Source organism: Mustela nigripes, chromosome 4 (genome assembly GCF_022355385.1).
Source record: "Mustela nigripes isolate SB6536 chromosome 4, MUSNIG.SB6536, whole genome shotgun sequence".
NCBI classification, from domain to species: domain Eukaryota; kingdom Metazoa; phylum Chordata; class Mammalia; order Carnivora; family Mustelidae; genus Mustela; species Mustela nigripes.
In genome coordinates this window covers 110,464,083-110,481,617 of record NC_081560.1, presented here as the reverse complement: position 1 = coordinate 110,481,617, position 17,535 = coordinate 110,464,083, and the positions used below count along the sequence as shown (strand labels likewise).

The window sequence follows — 17,535 nt, the reverse complement described above, 5'->3', positions numbered from 1 at the left end:
AACGTGAACACCAAAGCAGAAAGCAGTCCCACACCTCTCGCATCCAACACACCCCCTCCCAGCCCACCCTTGATCCCCTCTTGCGAATCCTCACCCCTTCCCCTGTGTTTTCTTCCATATTCCGAATTTTTTCTGAGAAATGCATGGGCTGACCTCTGCCATGCTCAAGTGGGGGTGGGGTGTCAGAGACGTCAGCTCCCGCTCACGTGGTCACAGGAGGGAAGTAGCCAGTCGACAGAAGGCCTAGCTGGACATTGCGGAGGTTGCTAATTTCTCTGATGACAAAGACAGGTGACCAACGTGCCCAGGGCAGTGGGCCAAGAAGAGGAAGGGAGGCAGCCGACTTCAGTCCTCAAGATTCAGGTTCACTTTGAAAGCCAAAACTACAGAAATACTTGCACTCCTCAGCCCACCCCCTCCTCTGGGCTCCAGTCGACAGTAACATATGATTTAAAAGTATTTGGGTTTTGGAGGGGCGAGGGGTGGGAGGTTGGGTGAGCCTGGGGGGGGGGGGGGGGGCAAGGGTTGGAAGGAATACCGGGGGGGGGGGAAAAAAAAAGAATTTCGGGAACACTAAAAAAAAATTTAAAAAAAAAAAAAAAACAAAAAAAAAAAAAAAAAGGTATTTGGGATTCCTTGGCCCAGTTGTAATATGGACCTGGGACAGAGTCTAAGTCAGAGAAGTGAAATACAGGAGACAATGGCAAAGTCATCTGAAGAACCTTTCTAATGATTTGTCAGGCTCAGCATGATCCTACTGTTCCGGGCTGTCTGTCAGTAAACAGCTACCTCAGAACTCACTGGCTGAAAATAGCAACCGTGTTCTTATAGCTCATGAGTTAGGTCCCGTTTAGCTGGAAGAATCTCAAATATATAAATATTTGTATTTTGTACTGTAAAATATAATAGTATATGACAAATAGATCGACTGCATGGAAAAAAAAACATTTCTGCAGAATATTTGAAAACTATAAAAATGTACACGAAATAAAAGTCACCTATGTACTCCACTATCACTCAAAGATGACTTTTGGGAGCCAGCTGATGTGTCTGAGACTCTGTACATAAGACTGTGTATCTTCAATACATAAGATCACGTAGCTTCAGTAGTCTTCAGATCCATCTTCCACAGCTGTATATCTATGCTGTAGAGATACCATAATTTATTTAGCCATTCCCGTACTTGAAACATTTTAATTGTTCCCGATTCTTACTCATTTCATAATAAACACATGCATACGTATTGCATATATAATAATATCCCTGTATTATTTATGAATAGCCTGTCTATAAATCTTTACCCGATTATTTTTTTCTTAGGACACATCATGGAATCACCTTGAAGCACAAACGCTTCAAGGCTCTGGGAATGTATTGCCATATTGCCTTTCCAGAAGGGTGCCCCGGTTTTCACTCTCCTCCGCGGTCAGGTGGCTCACTGACCCTATCACTTTAAAAGAAACACTTGGGAAAGCTGAATTTCTTCTGTTCGTTGGCACACAGGGAACTTGCTTCCCTCTTCACGTTTCAAACAGCGAGAGTTCAGAAAGGTGCCTTTCCCAAACTCTACTTTACTCTCAGATTCTTTTGCGGGGTTGGGGACTGTAGATCTCTATGACCCAAGGTGCCTTCCAACCCTGGGGTTTTGATATTTTCACCATCACCGTTGGCACCACATCGCTCGAGGCTTGGGCCACTGGGCAGACGAAGGAGGGATTCCAGAGCTCGCTATTTGGTAATACAGGCCCCGATTAAGACAAAATAGGTGGGAGGTGTGGGTGGGAGCAGAGGCTGGGACAGCCAGCGCGCTGCCGCGCAGACGGTCACCCCCGGCCCGCGGTCCGCCGAGCTTTGGTTACAGAAGCCAGGAGGGAGCAGGAGGTGCCGGGGGCGACGGCGGGACAGGGGTCTGCGCGCCAGCGACCCCCGTCCACTCCGCGGGACCACGCGATGGGCGGGGGTGCCCGGGCCGCGCTCCCAGTCCCGGCGGTCCGGCCAAGTTTGCCACGCGGTCTCAGCCGGCTCTCGGGTTACCTGAGCCGGCACCCACGTCAGCGCCACATCATCGGGGCCTTTTATATTGCAGGGAAGCAGGAAAAGAAGGAAGAAAAACCTCTCCGGGGCGAGCCAATCGCAGGCAGACGCCGCAGCCGGGGAGCGCCGGGGGCGCGCGTGGGGAGTGGGCGCGGGCCGGGGGCGGGGCCGAGCGGCGGCGGGGCGTGGAGGGGGCGGGGCAGGGGCGGGGCCGAGCGGCGGCGGGGCGGCGGGCCGCGCTCGGGCCGGTCTGCGGCGTGGGCCTCGGCTGTGGCGGCGGCTGCTGTGGCGGCGGCGGCGGCGGCGGGGGGAAGATGCTGCAGTCCCTGGCCGGCAGCTCGTGCGTGCGCCTGGTGGAGCGGCACCGCTCGGCCTGGTGCTTCGGCTTCCTGGTGCTCGGCTACCTGCTCTACCTGGTGTTCGGCGCCGTGGTCTTCTCGTCGGTCGAGCTGCCCTACGAGGACCTGCTGCGCCAGGAGCTGCGCAAGCTGAAGCGGCGCTTCCTGGAGGAGCACGAGTGCCTGTCGGAGCAGCAGCTCGAGCAGTTCCTGGGCCGCGTGCTGGAGGCCAGCAACTACGGCGTGTCGGTGCTCAGCAACGCCTCGGGCAACTGGAACTGGGACTTCACCTCCGCGCTCTTCTTCGCCAGCACCGTGCTCTCCACCACAGGTAGAGGGAGGCCCGCCGCGCGGGCGGCCGCGGCCCGCGGCCCCCTGCCCGCCGCCCCGGCCCCTCCCCTGGCCCCCCCGCGGCGCGCATCGCGGGCTCCGGAGCCGGAAACCAGCGCGGCGGCCACCGAACGCGCCTTGGGTGTCGCCGCGCGTAACTCCGGGGAGTGGTCCCTAAAGCCTTCGGCCGGGGTTTCTAGGGGGGCTTCAGGGCCCGCGTCCCGTTTTCCGCGGTTCCCTGCCCCTGCCTGTCCGGTGGGGATCTGGAGCATCCCGGCCGCCGCGCGGCGGGGCGGGGGGATGCTGGAGCCCGTCCACCGCTCCGAGTGCTCGCACCGTCCTCCGCCCCCACCCCGCAGGGCTGAGGCTGCGCTCAGGGGTCCCCTTCCGGAGGGTGCCTCGTCCCGGTGATGCATAGATTTCTCGCCTCTCTGCTCTTTGGGGAGCGGTTGTAGGGGTGGCCGGATGACATCACCCTGCTCTTCGCGGGTGACCTCTGAGCCGACTGGCGGATCCGGTTTCTTTTCGGAGTCGGAGGAGGGGTGCGGGAAGGGAGCATCCGATCGCCTCGAGTCTGGCGAAATGGGGGCACCCTGATTCAGCAGTTTTTTCAACTTCAGGTGTGCGAGGCCGCCCTTAAACTTCGCAGCGACACTTCCCCGCCCTGCTCACCCGGTAGGACGCTCAGGAGTGGAGGAGCGTCCTGGGGTGCGGGCGCGGCCGGCGCGTGCCCCAGGGCGCCCTTCCTGTGCGGGATTAGATGAATGAACGCTGGATTTTCCCGGCGGCTAAGCGAGGCGCACCCACTTGGTTGGAGATATTTATAAACTGATATTTGAGCCCTGGAAAGTCTCTCAAAGAACGTTCAGCGAAGTCCCCTTTTTTATCCAGGAGATGGAATCTTTCAGCCGTCGGTCTTGGCAGGAACAAGGTCACGCACTTCCTAGTTACCTGGGCAGTCCTGGAATCCGGGCCCCGGGTGACCCCTGCTAGGATACCGGGCCCGCCCCACACCCACCTCCGGAGCAGGTGAATCAACTTTGTGTGGCAACAATTCTTCTTCACTCCACCTGCTCGGCGCCTCCCAGGGTTTATTTGTAATGCCCTTGGGCTAAACCCGGTTGAATGTTTTGGTAATAAGTGATACTAATAGTACACTTTCCATATAAATCCTGTAAAACAACGATTTGGAAGTCTGGGGTGCATTACCAAACTGCCGTGAACAATTCTAGCTTGCTTTGTGATATTCTAGAGACGGTGATAAGCTTCGCGCTAATCAAGAGTGCTCTCTTTCCCACTTTGCCAACACCAGTCTTTTTTTATTTTGACAAGGGCTGCCTCCATTGTCTTTGTCAGGCTCCCAGCCTCCCGTCATTTAAGTCACCATGCTTTTCCTTTGAAGTACATTTGAATGATTTCTCAATCAAAAATCATTCATTCTCTGCGGCACTGTTTCCACCCACTACAGAAGGTCTTAGAACTGGGTCACAATGTTGAGTAAACGTTAACATTTCTAGTGTTTTCTAAGTATTGGTATTTTAAAGGCAGAACCACGATAAGAACAATATTAAGTGTTTGCTTTTACTGGGTGGGATTTTTTCCATGACTGACACAGCTCATGCCTAATCTCATCACATTAAATTAAATACAATTAAAGCCATTTAAATCTCAAAAATAGGAGTTTACATCTTGAATAGAGAGTTACTTCCCAGGTTCCCTCTCCTCCCTTTTTGAAAATTAGGAAAATTGCAGTTCCTGGTTTTTTGTTTTTTTTTTTTTTAAAGTGGGGATAGATGTCTTATTTTTGGTATTCAGATTACATTGTAGTTCCCAGGAAAGTCTGTTTTCATGCAAAACAAGAGTTCACTTGGGGGCACTTAAGGATACACTAGATGAAAGATGTGCCTCTTGGTTTGTAAAGTCAGCAAATCAATGAATTTTTGTCATTGGTAGAATTGACTTGATTAATTCAAATAGAGTTCCGGTAAGCTTCAGAATTTTCTACATTTTTGTGTTGACCCAGGATCTGGCACATTTTGATGTCCCAGGTGGTAGCAGCACACTGGTGTGGTGGCAGGGGGTCAGACTGTTTGTCGAATGAAGCCAGTCTGCTTCATTACTAGAAAAATGTTTTCTGGAAAAATACTAGACAACTTGAAGCGGAATTGTGGTCCATGCTTCTCTTTCAGAGAGCTCTAAGGCATGTTGTGGTTCTGTTTGTTTAACTCTTCCAGCGCTGCCAATGGCAAATCTCTGAGCTCATTGTCCCCCAGTCTCTCAGTACAGTCAGCCCTGGCTTGCCCAGAGCCTTAACGGTGGGCATCACAGAGTTGATGTTCTGAGTAGAAATCGCTGTAACCCAGGAACACGAATGGGCTTAGGGCAGAATGTTCTCATCTCAGAGAGTATCAGCTCCCATTCCTGTGAGGACCTGGTCGAGGCTTCTGGTCTCTTTGGAAGAAGACTTAGGTTGGTGATTCAGGGATGTTGAGTTGAATCTCTGCTCCCCCAAGGACCCCGTGAATGATTTCAAACAACCAAATGTCTCTTTACTTCTCTTGGATTGAAAAAGATACAGCAACACGGACATGGGATCTGTGTGGGGATGGGAGGGGAAAGTGCGGTACCCTTTTACCTTTCCAGAGGGAAGAGCTGTATAAAAACAAAAGGAGGCATTATAGACTGAGGTATTTCCCATACAACTTTGATACTGTGGTTTTGTTTTTTGCTTTTTCTTTTGTTTTTTTTTTTTTTTTTTTTCAAGGATGAAGGGACATGTAGGTGACACTTGGGAATTAAGAAATAATAAGGAACAATTTGTCATGTCTGTGTACTGTATGTTTGCTTCTTTGTTCATCCCCTTAAGCAGGATTCTGTCATGCTGATGTTTGGTAAAAATAGAGTTTTGTGGGCAGGTGACTCTCAGGTGGTTCTTCCTTGTGCTGTGTTGTAAGTAGGAGTCCAAGACAGCCAGTTGTTGTCCGCTGTCAGCTTGGTGCCTTGTATCAGTGATGAAGTTCTAGAACCTAGGTGGGGTTCTGTGGGCTGAGGTCCAGAGCCGATGACCAAGAAAGAATTCTTGAGACATCTTTGGTGCAAAATGGTGGTTTATTAGAGCACGGGGACAGGACCCATGGGCAGACGGAGATGCTGCCCCGTTATCCTGAGGAGTGGCTGATTATATACACAGGAGTTGGGTGAGAACAAAGGGGGTGATGTTAGTCTCTAAGGAATTTTGGAAGCAAGGTCTCCAGGACCTTGAGGGGCTAGCTATTGTTGGGAGAAAGGTTATTTATTACTAGTACTAAAAATCTTCTTGTGAGACCCTTTAGATGTGTATCAATGGGCCATATGCTTGGGAATGATTCTCGACACTATCTTGGAGATCTAGAGATAAAGTTTCACATTTCTCCTATCAAGTGTCCTTGTTAGTGAGATTTGGGTTTAGAAGAAATTTAACTTTATTTTATTTTATTTTATTTTAAGATTTTATTTATTTATTTGTCAGAGAGAGGAGCGAGAGTGAGCACAGGCAGACAGAGTGGCAGCAGAGGCAAAGGGAGAAGCAGGCTCTCTGCCAAGGAAGGAGCCTGATGTGTGGGACTCAATCCCAGGACGCTGGGATCATGACCTGAGCTGAAGGCAGCTGCTTAACCAACTGAGCCACCCAGGCATCCCAAAATTTGACTTTATTTAGGGCTTGAGGAACTGAGTTATTTGCCTCTGGAAATTCTGCTATTGATAAGGTAACTTCTTTGTTGTAAATCTCTAGGACATTGGTAAACCAAGGGAGACTCCTGTCTTGCAGGATTGTGATTTCTGCAAGTTAACTCTTTGTTTCTCATTTATGGCGGTCAGGGGTGCCTGAGGAATGTCACACACATTACCGAGGGGAGCGGGTAGAGGGGGTGCAAGGTGCCAGGTATTGCTTTGTCCTCAGCCAGCCTCCTGCTCCCTCATCATCAGGACTCGCTGCCTTATCCCTTTTTACCAAGAGAGGTTTCAGAACTCTTAAGCGCTCAGAGGGGTGCCTGACTGGCTTAGCTGGTTAAGTGTCCAACTCTTGATGAACTCAGCTCCGGTCTTGATCTCAAGGTGGTGATTCAAGCCCTGTGTTCCCTGCATTGGGCTCTGTGCTGGGTGTAGAGCCTACTTAAAAAATAAATAAATAAAAGTAAAGCGCTGAGGACAGGAACTCAATCTGGCTTATTTTGCAGTGGCCTTTGGTTCAGTAAGGCAGGGAGCTGCTACAGCATTGGCTGTTTTCAGGAAAGAGAAGGTGGGAGAAAGAAATGGGGGTGCCAGGTTGACCCTGAGTTTTCAAACTCTATTCATTAGGAGAAATGGGTTACTGTTTGCCACAAATCCATATGGAACTTTTGGAAGCTAATAGCGGTGGGCTGGTGATGGTTTCTGGGTCACATCTTTACAGTGGCAGAGTTGAGTCTTTGTGACAGAAACCACGTGTGTCCACAAAACCTAAACGTTTCACAGCTTGGCCTTTTGCAGAAAAAGTTTGCCAAACTTTTAGAATGAGACTTGGAAGGAGCTCTGAGTCAGGGGTGCTCAGTGCTCCGCTTCCTTTTGGAAAACTTTCTAGAAGACGGTTTAGCCTCTGAGACTTCCTTGTGCTGTTTTTTCAGGGGCATGAAGTTTTTAAATTAGTTGCTACCATCCCAACCACTTCCAAAACAAAAATGATTATCATAGAATGACACTGCCCCTCCCCCCCCTTTATAAGTGCTGACAAAGCCACACCTCACATTAGAATTGCCCCATCTAAAGTGGGTGGCAGATGTTGTGTTGTATGTGGAACAGAAATGTCAAGAAACAGACAAGCATACTATCAGCTGCAAGAAATCTGAAATCCCACGTGCTCAAGTTTGCATTCCTTATTCGCAGGAAAGCCTTAGGGCTTGGTTTTGAGCCTTTATATCTAATTCTAACAAATTTAGTCATCTGGTTTGGAAGCCCCCAACAGATTCAAGAAGGAAAGGCACAGCTATGGGCAGGCCTAAGGGAAAGGCTGTGAAAAGACAAATACTTCAAAAATCAGAAAAATGAAGTGATATTTTGAAAAACCAACTTGCATTGAACACTTTATGTAAAAACCTGTCTCGAGGTATCGGTGTCGTTATCCTCACTTCAGAGGCCGCAGCTAAAACTTAGGTTGAGTGACCTTACCTACGTCACAGAACTAGAAATGGGGTAGCCTTGATTTGAATCCTGATGTATCTGGGTTAAGAGCTTGAGATTTGCACGGTGTCTAGCAATAGGAGGTTGTTATGGGCTGAGTGTGTCTCCAGAACTCATAGGGTGAAGTCCTCACCCCTGTACTTCAAAATGGGACAGTGGCAGTGCCTGGGTGGTTCAGTCATTAGGCATCGGCCTTCGGCCTCAGGGTCCTGGGATGGAGTCCTGCATGGAGGGTGGTGGTGGGGATGGGGTCCTTGCTCAGCAGGGAGCTGCTTCTCTCTCTGCCTTTCTCCCAGCTTGTGTGTTCTCTCTCAAATTTAAAAAAAAAAAAAATGTGACTGTATATTTGGAGATAGGGCCTTTAAAGAAGTGATTAAGCTAAAATGAGGACACAATGTGAAGGCTTCATCTGCAAGTCAAAGACGGAGGTCTCAGAAGACACCAAGCCTGCAAACACCTTAATCTTGAACTTCCGGCCTCCAGAACCTTGAGAAAATAAATTTCTGTTACTCAAGCCCCCTAGGCTGTGGTACTTTTTTATGGAAGCCCCAGTAAATGAACACAGAAGTGCTGTTTTGTGTGGGGTTTTTTGTTGTTGTTGAACTGAAACAGACAAAAACAAATATAGGAGCACAAGAAACAGCATTTTTTATTTTTTAATTTTTAAAAATTTTTTAAAGATTTTTTTTGAGACAGAGAGGGTGAGAGAGAGAGAGAGAGAGAGCAGGAGTGCTGGGGAGGAGCAGGGGAAGAGGGAGAAGTAGACTCCCTACTGAGCAGGGAGCCTGATGTGGGACTCCATCCTAGGACCCTGAGATCGCAACCTGAGCTGAAGGCAGACGCTTAACCCGCTGAGCCGCCATGGTGCCCTAAGAAACAAAATGTTTATGTCTTTGCTTTTGCAACCAACAACTTCATATGAATAAGACATCATTATTTGAGAACACAGCAGAATAATTGATAACCCTGAATTATCAAGAATAATATTTCAGTATGTCTCTATTTAAGAAAGCAGAGAAATGTGTAATAAATCCTAGAAACATTTCCACCTAGTGATAGACTGTGTCCTGGTGCTTACTGTGTAAACCCATCCCTGTCTATAAAACATCAGTTCTTCAGCATTTCGAAGGTTTTTTTTTTTTTAAACTATAAATTTGCTGTTATCTATGCCTATTGTATGACCTTTGGAACATACTGTTGCCATTATAAATGACAACACGAAAGAAATTACACATTTGCTTTTATGACTTAACTGTAAATCTTGTCAAGAATGTAATTTTCTATGGTCCCAGTAACCTAGTGGGAAATCTGGTGCCTTTCAGGACGAGCTGTTTTATGACGCTGCTCCTTGGACTGCTGTTGGCGGGGAGAGCATCCGTCCTCCACAGCGCTGAAGAGGACGCTAAGTTTGGAGTGTGTGGAATTGTCGGTGCTTGGTTGTTTTGACCCATACAGTGATTTCATGTGGTTCAACTACCTACAAGTCGGTTTCGGGACAGAGAGACTGTCTATATTCTACCCTCTCTTTGGCATAGAATTGCACTGTGCTAGATTTTATTCTCAAGAGACATCATTCGATCCCAGCTGGAGCCAAATGCATGGGGTACTGGGATGTCTGACTGGGCTGCGATCATGTTGCCTGTTACCAGTGGGAGGTGAGGGGTGTCCTCTAGTCTCCCAGACTCCATTCGTGCTCTGACATCTTTATTCAATCTTGGCAGATCCTTGTCCTCAGAGTTGGTGGGCACTCTCTGTGGGTGCAGGGCCATGCCCCTGACCCAAGGTTAAAATGAAGACTAGGGTAAAGATGGGCGCCTGGGTGGCTCAGTACGTTAAGTCTCTGCCTTCGGCTCAGGTCATGATCTCAGGGTCCTGGGATCGAGTCCTGCTCTCTGCTCTCTGCTCCGTGGGGAGCCTTCCCCCCCCCCCCCGCCCCTCTCTCTGCCTACTTGTGATTTCTGTCAAATAAATAAATAAGTAAATATTAAAAAAAAAAAAAAGACTGGGGTGAAGGGGGATTTGGAGGCATCGAGGAGGTAGAGCTAGAAGGACTGTGATTCTGTCCCTGGGCATGAGTCAGACCAGCAGTCGTGTATTTTCTAGTTGCATTCGTCTTCCCGTTCTTTGATCTGTGAAACAGAATCAGTTCTTATACCAAAGAGATTAATTGGGCTGTGTTTGACATGGGCAGTGTTTCCTCACCGGCTACTGTCTTCCTGCTTCTGGGGTCAGATTCTAACTGTTTGCATGGGGTACTCTGACCAAGGTGGACTTGCTTTGTGAAATGAAAGCATGCATTCTGAAGCCTGTGTGGCTTTAGCTGTTGGTACCTGGTGATGAGCTTTCGGGCAGAAAGCTGCCCAGGGACTCAGTGACCAGGTAATGTAGAGCCATATGAACCTGGCTGTGGGGGCGGAGCTGAGAAGGAAAAAACATGCAATAAAAAAACGGTTTGATTTCAGAATGTGGTCAGTGGGTTGCACATTAGAAATAAGAACTGAAGAACAGACTTGTCGAATCGCTATGTTGTGCACCTTTAGTAATGTAATGCTGTCAGTGTCGTGTGTCAGCTGTACCTCAACTAAAAGGAAGGCAAGAAGGAAAGGAAGGAGAAGGAGGAGGAAGGACGGAGGCTGAATGATAAGGCTTGTGTCTTGTAATGCTTAGGTGGCCCGGGGACCCAAGTTAAGCTGTTTACTCAAGGTGACACCTGTCGCCCAAGTGTGCACTGAGGAGGGGAGTGGCGGGGGGCGTTGTGGGGGGGCGCTCATATCCCAGGGAAGAGTGCTGCCCTAGGGAAGGCTGAGCTGGGCACCCACAGGGTGGGGGCTGCACAGAGGCGGGCTCTGCTTCCGGTCTTCCCAGGGAGGGGGAATCCCTGCTCTTTCTCTTCTGCCTCCTGGTCCCCATGACATCCGGGACACCACCTTATATTGGAATATTCTGTTCTCTCTGTTAGAGCACTTAGGAAGGACCTCGGACGGAAATGATTCGTTTTCATGTCTGTCTCCCTGAAAGAGAGGTTTCGCGAATGAGCACTGTCTTGGCCTCATGCTGCATTCCTGGCACTCAGTAGGAGGTCAGTAAGTGCAGAGGAAGGCACGTTTCTTCCCGTGTCTGAATCTATTTCCTCTTCTGTAAAAGGAGGACGTTTCTAAAGCTCTTAATGGTTTTCAGGAGACCTTAGATCTAATTTCACCATCTTGATAAGGAAACAGGCTCACGTTGCTCCAGTGGCTCCTGTAGGTATTTCTGTAAAGATAGTCCTATCTGAGGGCCTTGTGTACACACGTACACTGTGGAAGGCCCTGAGTAATCTGCAAAAAGGAGAGAGGCACGCATTCTTGAACAAATATTTATTGAGCACTTAGGCTCAGGAGGAAGGATGTACGGTAAATTAGATGACTAAGTGGGAGATAATCGAAGACACATCTTGGTCTCTGCCCTGTTGTTCCTGGCACAGAGCTCCTAAAACCTTTGTAAGTTCCCAATTGGAGCAACAAGAGAGCCTTCTGTTCTATAAGGCAGCTCTGCCTGTGCTCTGGGCAGGGGGGGCTGGTCACCAGACAGATGGAGCCATGATGAGAAGCTTGGAGTTTTCAGCCCCACTCTCATCAGTCCGAGAGGGGAGAGGAGCTGGAAATGCGGCTAAGCCTCTATTGTGTCATCATGAGGGAGCCTTCATAAATATCCCCATAGCTCGGGGTTCAGGGAGCGCCTAGGTTGGCGAACAGATCTGCACTAGGGGATGGACACACCCCCAGCTCCACAGGGACAGAAGCTCCTGCACTTGGGACCCTCCCAGCCTCCCCTTCCGGACCTCTCTCCCTCTGGCTATTCCTGAGCTACATCTTTTTATGATAAACTGGTGACCCAGTGACCAGACTGTTTTCCTGAGCTCTATCAGCTGCTCTAGCAAATTAACTGATCCCAGCGCAGGGATCATGGAAACTCGGATTTGCGGCAGCCAAGTCAGAAGCACAGCTGATCACCCAGACTTGACAGGCGTCTGAAGTGGGATGGTCCTGTGGGACGGAGCCCTTCACCTGCGGGATCTGACATCACCTGCAAGCAGACAGCGTCAGAATGGGGTCGAATTGCAGGGAGCCAGCTTACCGCCGTCTGGGGAACTGTTCTAGAACAGAGTCCCTGCATTGGAGGTGTGGCTAGAAAGCCATCGTGGCTGGCGCTGAGTAAGACAGCACGTGCCAAGGTCAAGGAGAAGGGAAGGGGGCAGATGGGACAGCATGTCCTCGGCCACTGCAAAACTTTGGGCTTTTCTCTGAGTGAGGTGGAAAGCCCCGGGTGGGAGAGTTTGCAGGAAAGGGTAATGTGATCGGACCCACTGTTCTACCAGGGTCACTCAGGCCAGTGTCAGGGGACAAGGGTGGAAGCGGGGGCCCAAAGCAGGACATTTGCTGTGCCCCAGATGAGGCCCGTGGGTGGCTTCTGGAGCAGGTGGTGGAAGTAGGTGGGGAGAGGTGGTCAGATTTCAGATACACATGGATGGTGGAGCCAATAGGGTTTGCTGATGGGCTGGATAGGAGGTGTTGGGAAAAGAATTATCAAGACTGAGCGCAAGGTTTTTGGTCTGAGTCCTGCCAGGACACAGAGAGGCCAGGGAAGGAGCAGGTTTCGGCTGGAGGATCTGAAGCTCAGCCATGGGCACGTCAGACTTGAGGTCGCTACTGGGTATTTGGGGTCCCCACGAGGCTGCACTGACTCTGACGTGGCCTCCTGAGGGCCAGGCTCGCCCTGTAACAGCTGTGATGTCAGCTTACATCCTGTGCACCATGTATACGACGGCCAAGTTTAAGAAAGCTTTTGAGGGGTGATATCTGAGCTTGGCCTTGAAATCCCGCGTCCATAGGTAGAGATGAAGGAGAAGTGTTCCAGATGGAGCGGGCGAATTTTCTGGGTCGAGTTGCCATTTGATGAACAATAAATATATAGTAATTTTACACACACACACACATATACACACAAAAATATATATATTTAAAATATATAGTCATTTAAAACACTTCAACTTCCAGATGGAGAAAGAGTATCTAAATTTCTAAATTACTATTAAATAAGTCTGTATGGAAAACTGGGGGGATGGATGGAAGAGAAGGATTTGCTTCTTTTTTTATTAAATTTAACAACAGGATATTTAGTATTTGACATAATAGTTCAGTTTAAAATTTGCCTTATATATAGTCAAAGAATAACAGTAAATAAGTATCTTCAGTGCATTTTTTTTTTTTTTTAGGAGCAGCTAACATTAATTACCAAGAAATCAGCATAGGTCTTTTCTGTTTTTAGGGAATAAATAAGAAAAACATAATTTTTGTTCCCCGTGAAGGATTGATCTAAGCATTTTATCAGGAGGTCTGTCAGCTTCAAAGAGACACATTTACAGTTTGTAACAGATGGTGAAACGATCACGTGACTCTGCAAACCACCTGAGTACTTTTCATCTCTCCGGTTTGGCTTTAAGTTTGCTGGGTTACCGTTTGAAATGATCCCCTTCCAATAACATGGCTCCTAGGTACTCGATTGAGGATCTGAGGTGTGTGCCTTTTGGGTGCCAAATGCCGTATTTTTGATGTCGCCTGAGCCTGTGACCAACAGGAGGGAGAGCCGACTGTTTGACGCCAGAACTGGAAGGTTAAAACGCCCCTGTAGCTAAAATTCTTTAAATGTTTGAACACTGGTTACCCGGGCGTTCAATTATTTAAGGACTGTGGTTCGGGGATTAGGTTAATTCAAGGCGCCGGAGAGACTGTCCTGCTTTGGCCGCCTGTCCCAGGGCCTCCCCGAGTTCTGAGCTGGGGAGGAGACCGCGCCTCGTGACCCATCTACCCCCCATCCTACGTGCCCCCCAGGGCCCACAGGAACCCCGACAGGAGCCCTGCCCACGGGCAGCCTGCACAGGTGCACCTCTCCGCGGGAGGGGGCGGAGGCTGCCCGCGCTCACAGCAGGGCTCCTCTCTGCTGTGTGGACCAGCAATCTGTCATCCGCCAGGCCGGGCCCAGGGTGCAACTCTGCAGTGCATCCCGGGTTTAAAAATTGAACCAACAAAGGTGGGAAGAACAAAACTAAAATTACAAAAGAAAAAGGAAAAGGCTAAGTGCTGTTGGTTGGTAGTTTCTGGAATGTGACCTAAATCTGCATCTTCCAGCAGCTCTGGCCAAACACCTATGATTGGCGAAGGTAATCCCAATGAGGCTGAAGAGACAGGTTTGCCCCTGAACTTGCTTGTCCATTTTCCTTCCTCCACCGTCACCCAGCTGCGTCCTGGGTGCTGATGTGCGCTGGTGGTCCTCCCGCGCCTGGCCAGCCTGTGTCCTGCTCCCCGGAGGCTGGCGGGGCTGTGTATGTCTGGGGAAGCTGCTTCTGCCATCCCGCGTTGTCACTGCTCGGTGTCCTAGCCCCTGCACACAGCCAGCTGAGGGCAGGAACAGCACAGAGCAGGGTCCCCTCATAACCAGGGGGGTGGGGGGGGTGGATTTCCCCTCAGGAGCCAGGGAATGCTGCTGTCGAGTAGGATGGTCATGGTACCAGACTGAACTAGTACTGAAAAGTACGGCCTGACTGAGTGAAAAGTGAGAATCGTGACTTCTTTTTTAGGGGACATGTTACAGCCCTATATAGACTAGGTCAGATGTTGCTTAGAAATATTTTCTGGGGAACTTGAAGAAATATGGCCCAGGGACGTAAGTGCGGGCTGGTGCACACCAGAGGTGCAAAAGCATCGGCCTGTCGACTGGGGGGGGGCAGCATTGGCCTATGGACTGGGGGGGGCTGGGTTCTCTCCCCGCTAGTCGTTAGCCGCACACACTCGCTGGTAAGGTCTGCAGAGTTTAGTTGTTTCGTCTCGATTTGATGAAAGGACCAAGAAAGATCCTTTGTGGGCTCTAAGCTTCTGTGGCTCTAGTGTCTGGAAGGTGGACTGTCTGCCCTGTGCCCCCAGGTGAGGACACATACAGAGCGCTGGGAAGGGTTAAGCCCTGACCTTGAAAAGCCTGCAGACTGGCAGCAGCGGAGACTAAACTGTCAAACGCAGGGAGAGCTCATGGCTGAGTTGACTGGGGCCCTGGCAGCAGCTCTAGGATTTTGAGGGGTTGACCTGTGTGGGGTGCTTCCTGCTGGCTGGTGGCAGCCAGGAGGCGTAGACATGGAGGCAGAGGTCTGCCACCACGGGAAGCTCTGGACTGAGCAAGGGCAGGGGGCCATGTACCTCCCGACCCACGCTGTGACAGTGCGGCTGTCCGCCACCCGGCTGGAAACAGGGACAGCTGGAGTGGGGCAGCCTGGCTCCGAGGCCTTGGCCTCCATGGCTCACCCACAAGCCGCCCGGCCTGTGGAGGAGAGTGAGCAAGGACAGGGCAAGAATGGCCCAGAGGACAGCGGGGCGTGAAGGCAGAGTTGCAGGGGTGGGGTACGGAGAGCCAAGGGCAGACCTCCCACAGGACGCCTGGGTGGGCATAACCAGGACTTCCTGGGCCTTGAGGTGCGGTGGGATAAGAGAGATGACCCCGGGCTGGCAGAGCAGGACGTTCTCAGCCAGGACACCGAGCCTCACCCTGAGGCGCGGGTGAGAAGCCAAGTTGTTGCTGGAACTAGGACTGTAAGTTCTTTCTAGGTGTGTTTGTGGCAGGGAACATGGAAGGGAACAAGCACCAGTTCTGTCCCCCTTCCCCTCCTCACACAGGCATGGCTGACCAGATGCCTGGCTTTGCACGGGCTTCTGGGGGCCCTGGGCAGCCGTGGGGAGCTGGGCCCTCCACCCTGCTTTCTCAGGGACTTGGCCAGGAGATGAAATAAGCCCTTGAGGCTGTGGCTATGGATATAATTTGTAATTAGGAATTCAGTTCGTTACAAATGGGCATTGCTGAGTAGTTTGAGAAAGTTCTAGTAGACTAGCCATTGCCTATATCATGTTCTTGCTCTTCATCTGCTCTAAGTCAGTTCTTCTTTGACCTGCTAAAATCCCCATCGTAGCCCAGGGCCCAAGTAGCCAGACTGTAACTTACTGAATATTTGGGGGTTCAAAGAGCACGTATTGTAAATATAGTTCTTTGCATTTTGTAATTGCTCAAGGTAATTTCTTAGTGTGTGGCACCCATTTAATCTCTCAGGATTTTTATTTTTTTGCCCAAGGCTGTCCAGTATTCCAGGTCTGTTCTGACTTCATGGAGAAGCTGGGATGATGAAACTGCTATAGCACACTCAGAAATGCCTTGAGCAAAGGGCACCACTTAGCTTACTTTTTTTTTTTAATTGGGGGGAGTGGCCAAGGGAGAGGGAGAGAATCTTAAACACGCTCCATGTCCACCGTGGAGCCCAGTGTGGGGCTCGATCTCACGACCCTGAGATCACGCCCCAAGCTGAAATCAAGAGTTGGATACTTAACCAACTAAGCCACCCAGGCGCCCCTAGCGTAAATCTTTAAATTTATAATCTTATTTTCTTTCTCATTAGATGTGGTTTTTGTTGTTGTTGTTTTTTTAACTGCACACACATTCATACCTACAGAATTTTCTTTCTCCCTTGTCACCTTATTTGAATGGTGTAGACTCAAAAACTAGGTCCATATTGAACCGACATGTGCACAGGTGGTTATTTTAGCCAAGGTTTTTGCCCAAAGGACCTGAGAGATGGACCAGTACGTGATCTAGTTCATAAGCAAATCTGAGAATAGACAGTACAGGGCCATGTTTGATGAGCAAAAGCAAAGTGAATCAGATTTTTATAATCTCTTCAAAATCTGCCATCTGATCTCTGAGCATCGGTTCTAGTAAATCTTGGGGTCAGACACGCCCCCCCACTCCAAGGCTCTGGGGTCGTGTGCTCTCAGAGCAATAGAGAACCCCATAGAAGACTGATACAGATGAACTTTGGTATTTCCAAAAGACTTACTTGAAACAATTAGAGTAGATTGAGTATCATACCCATAGTAACGTCACCCTTCCTTCCATTCTAGCATGCTTTCTTGAAAACGGAGACCTGGCCCTGAGAATTAGGCATCATGCACAGTTTGTCGTATTTATGTCTGGTTGGTAACTAGTAATTCTAATAGGCGTGATGGTTATTGATCAGCGTGCTTCCTGTGTACTGGGGTACAGAGTGAGACCATTTATTTGTTTCCACTCGTTTCCTCTGTGAGATGAGGCTGGGCTAGAGTCTAGCTGTGTGTTCCTGAAGAAACATCCTTGATGTTCTCACACGTTGGGCTTTTTCCTACGTTCACTCGTTCACTCTCCTGAAGTGCCTATAGGGTCTACCTTTTCCCCAGCAGCTCATGCCCCATTTCCCATTAAATGGAGAGTGCCTTCTAGAAGCTTTAGCAGCAGAGACTGTCTTCTGGTTTGGTGCCCTTTGGTTGGGGCTGGAGGAATGGCTGCCCTGGTCCCTGCAGAGCCCCTGGCCCTAAGAGGCACCGGGGACTTCCCCGAGACCAAACCAGGCAGCGTCTGCCCAAGACACCACGACAGGAAGTTCCCCTCATTCTCTGCTGCTGCATGTGTGTGCCGCTGGCTCGTTCCAGAAGGAAAACTCTGCTCTGTGTTCTGCTTGGTATGAAAATGACATTTGCCTGAAGAGCCTCTTAGCAGGGGTGACTTCGTGCTCTGCCCATTCAGTTCAGGG

The 17,535-nt window shown here is 49.8% G+C and overlaps 1 protein-coding gene across 1 annotated transcript in view; it reads left to right on the top strand.

Annotated features, from left to right (window-relative positions):
* The first annotated feature begins 2,267 nt into the window (after positions 1-2,267).
* The window catches only part of KCNK1 (potassium two pore domain channel subfamily K member 1), a 42,401-nt gene continuing 27,133 nt past the window's right edge, over positions 2,268-17,535 (top strand). The window contains exon 1 of the mRNA XM_059397304.1: positions 2,268-2,703. Coding sequence (XP_059253287.1) covers positions 2,349-2,703 — 355 coding nt within the window. The 5' untranslated portion in view covers positions 2,268-2,348. The remainder of the gene's footprint in view (positions 2,704-17,535) is intronic.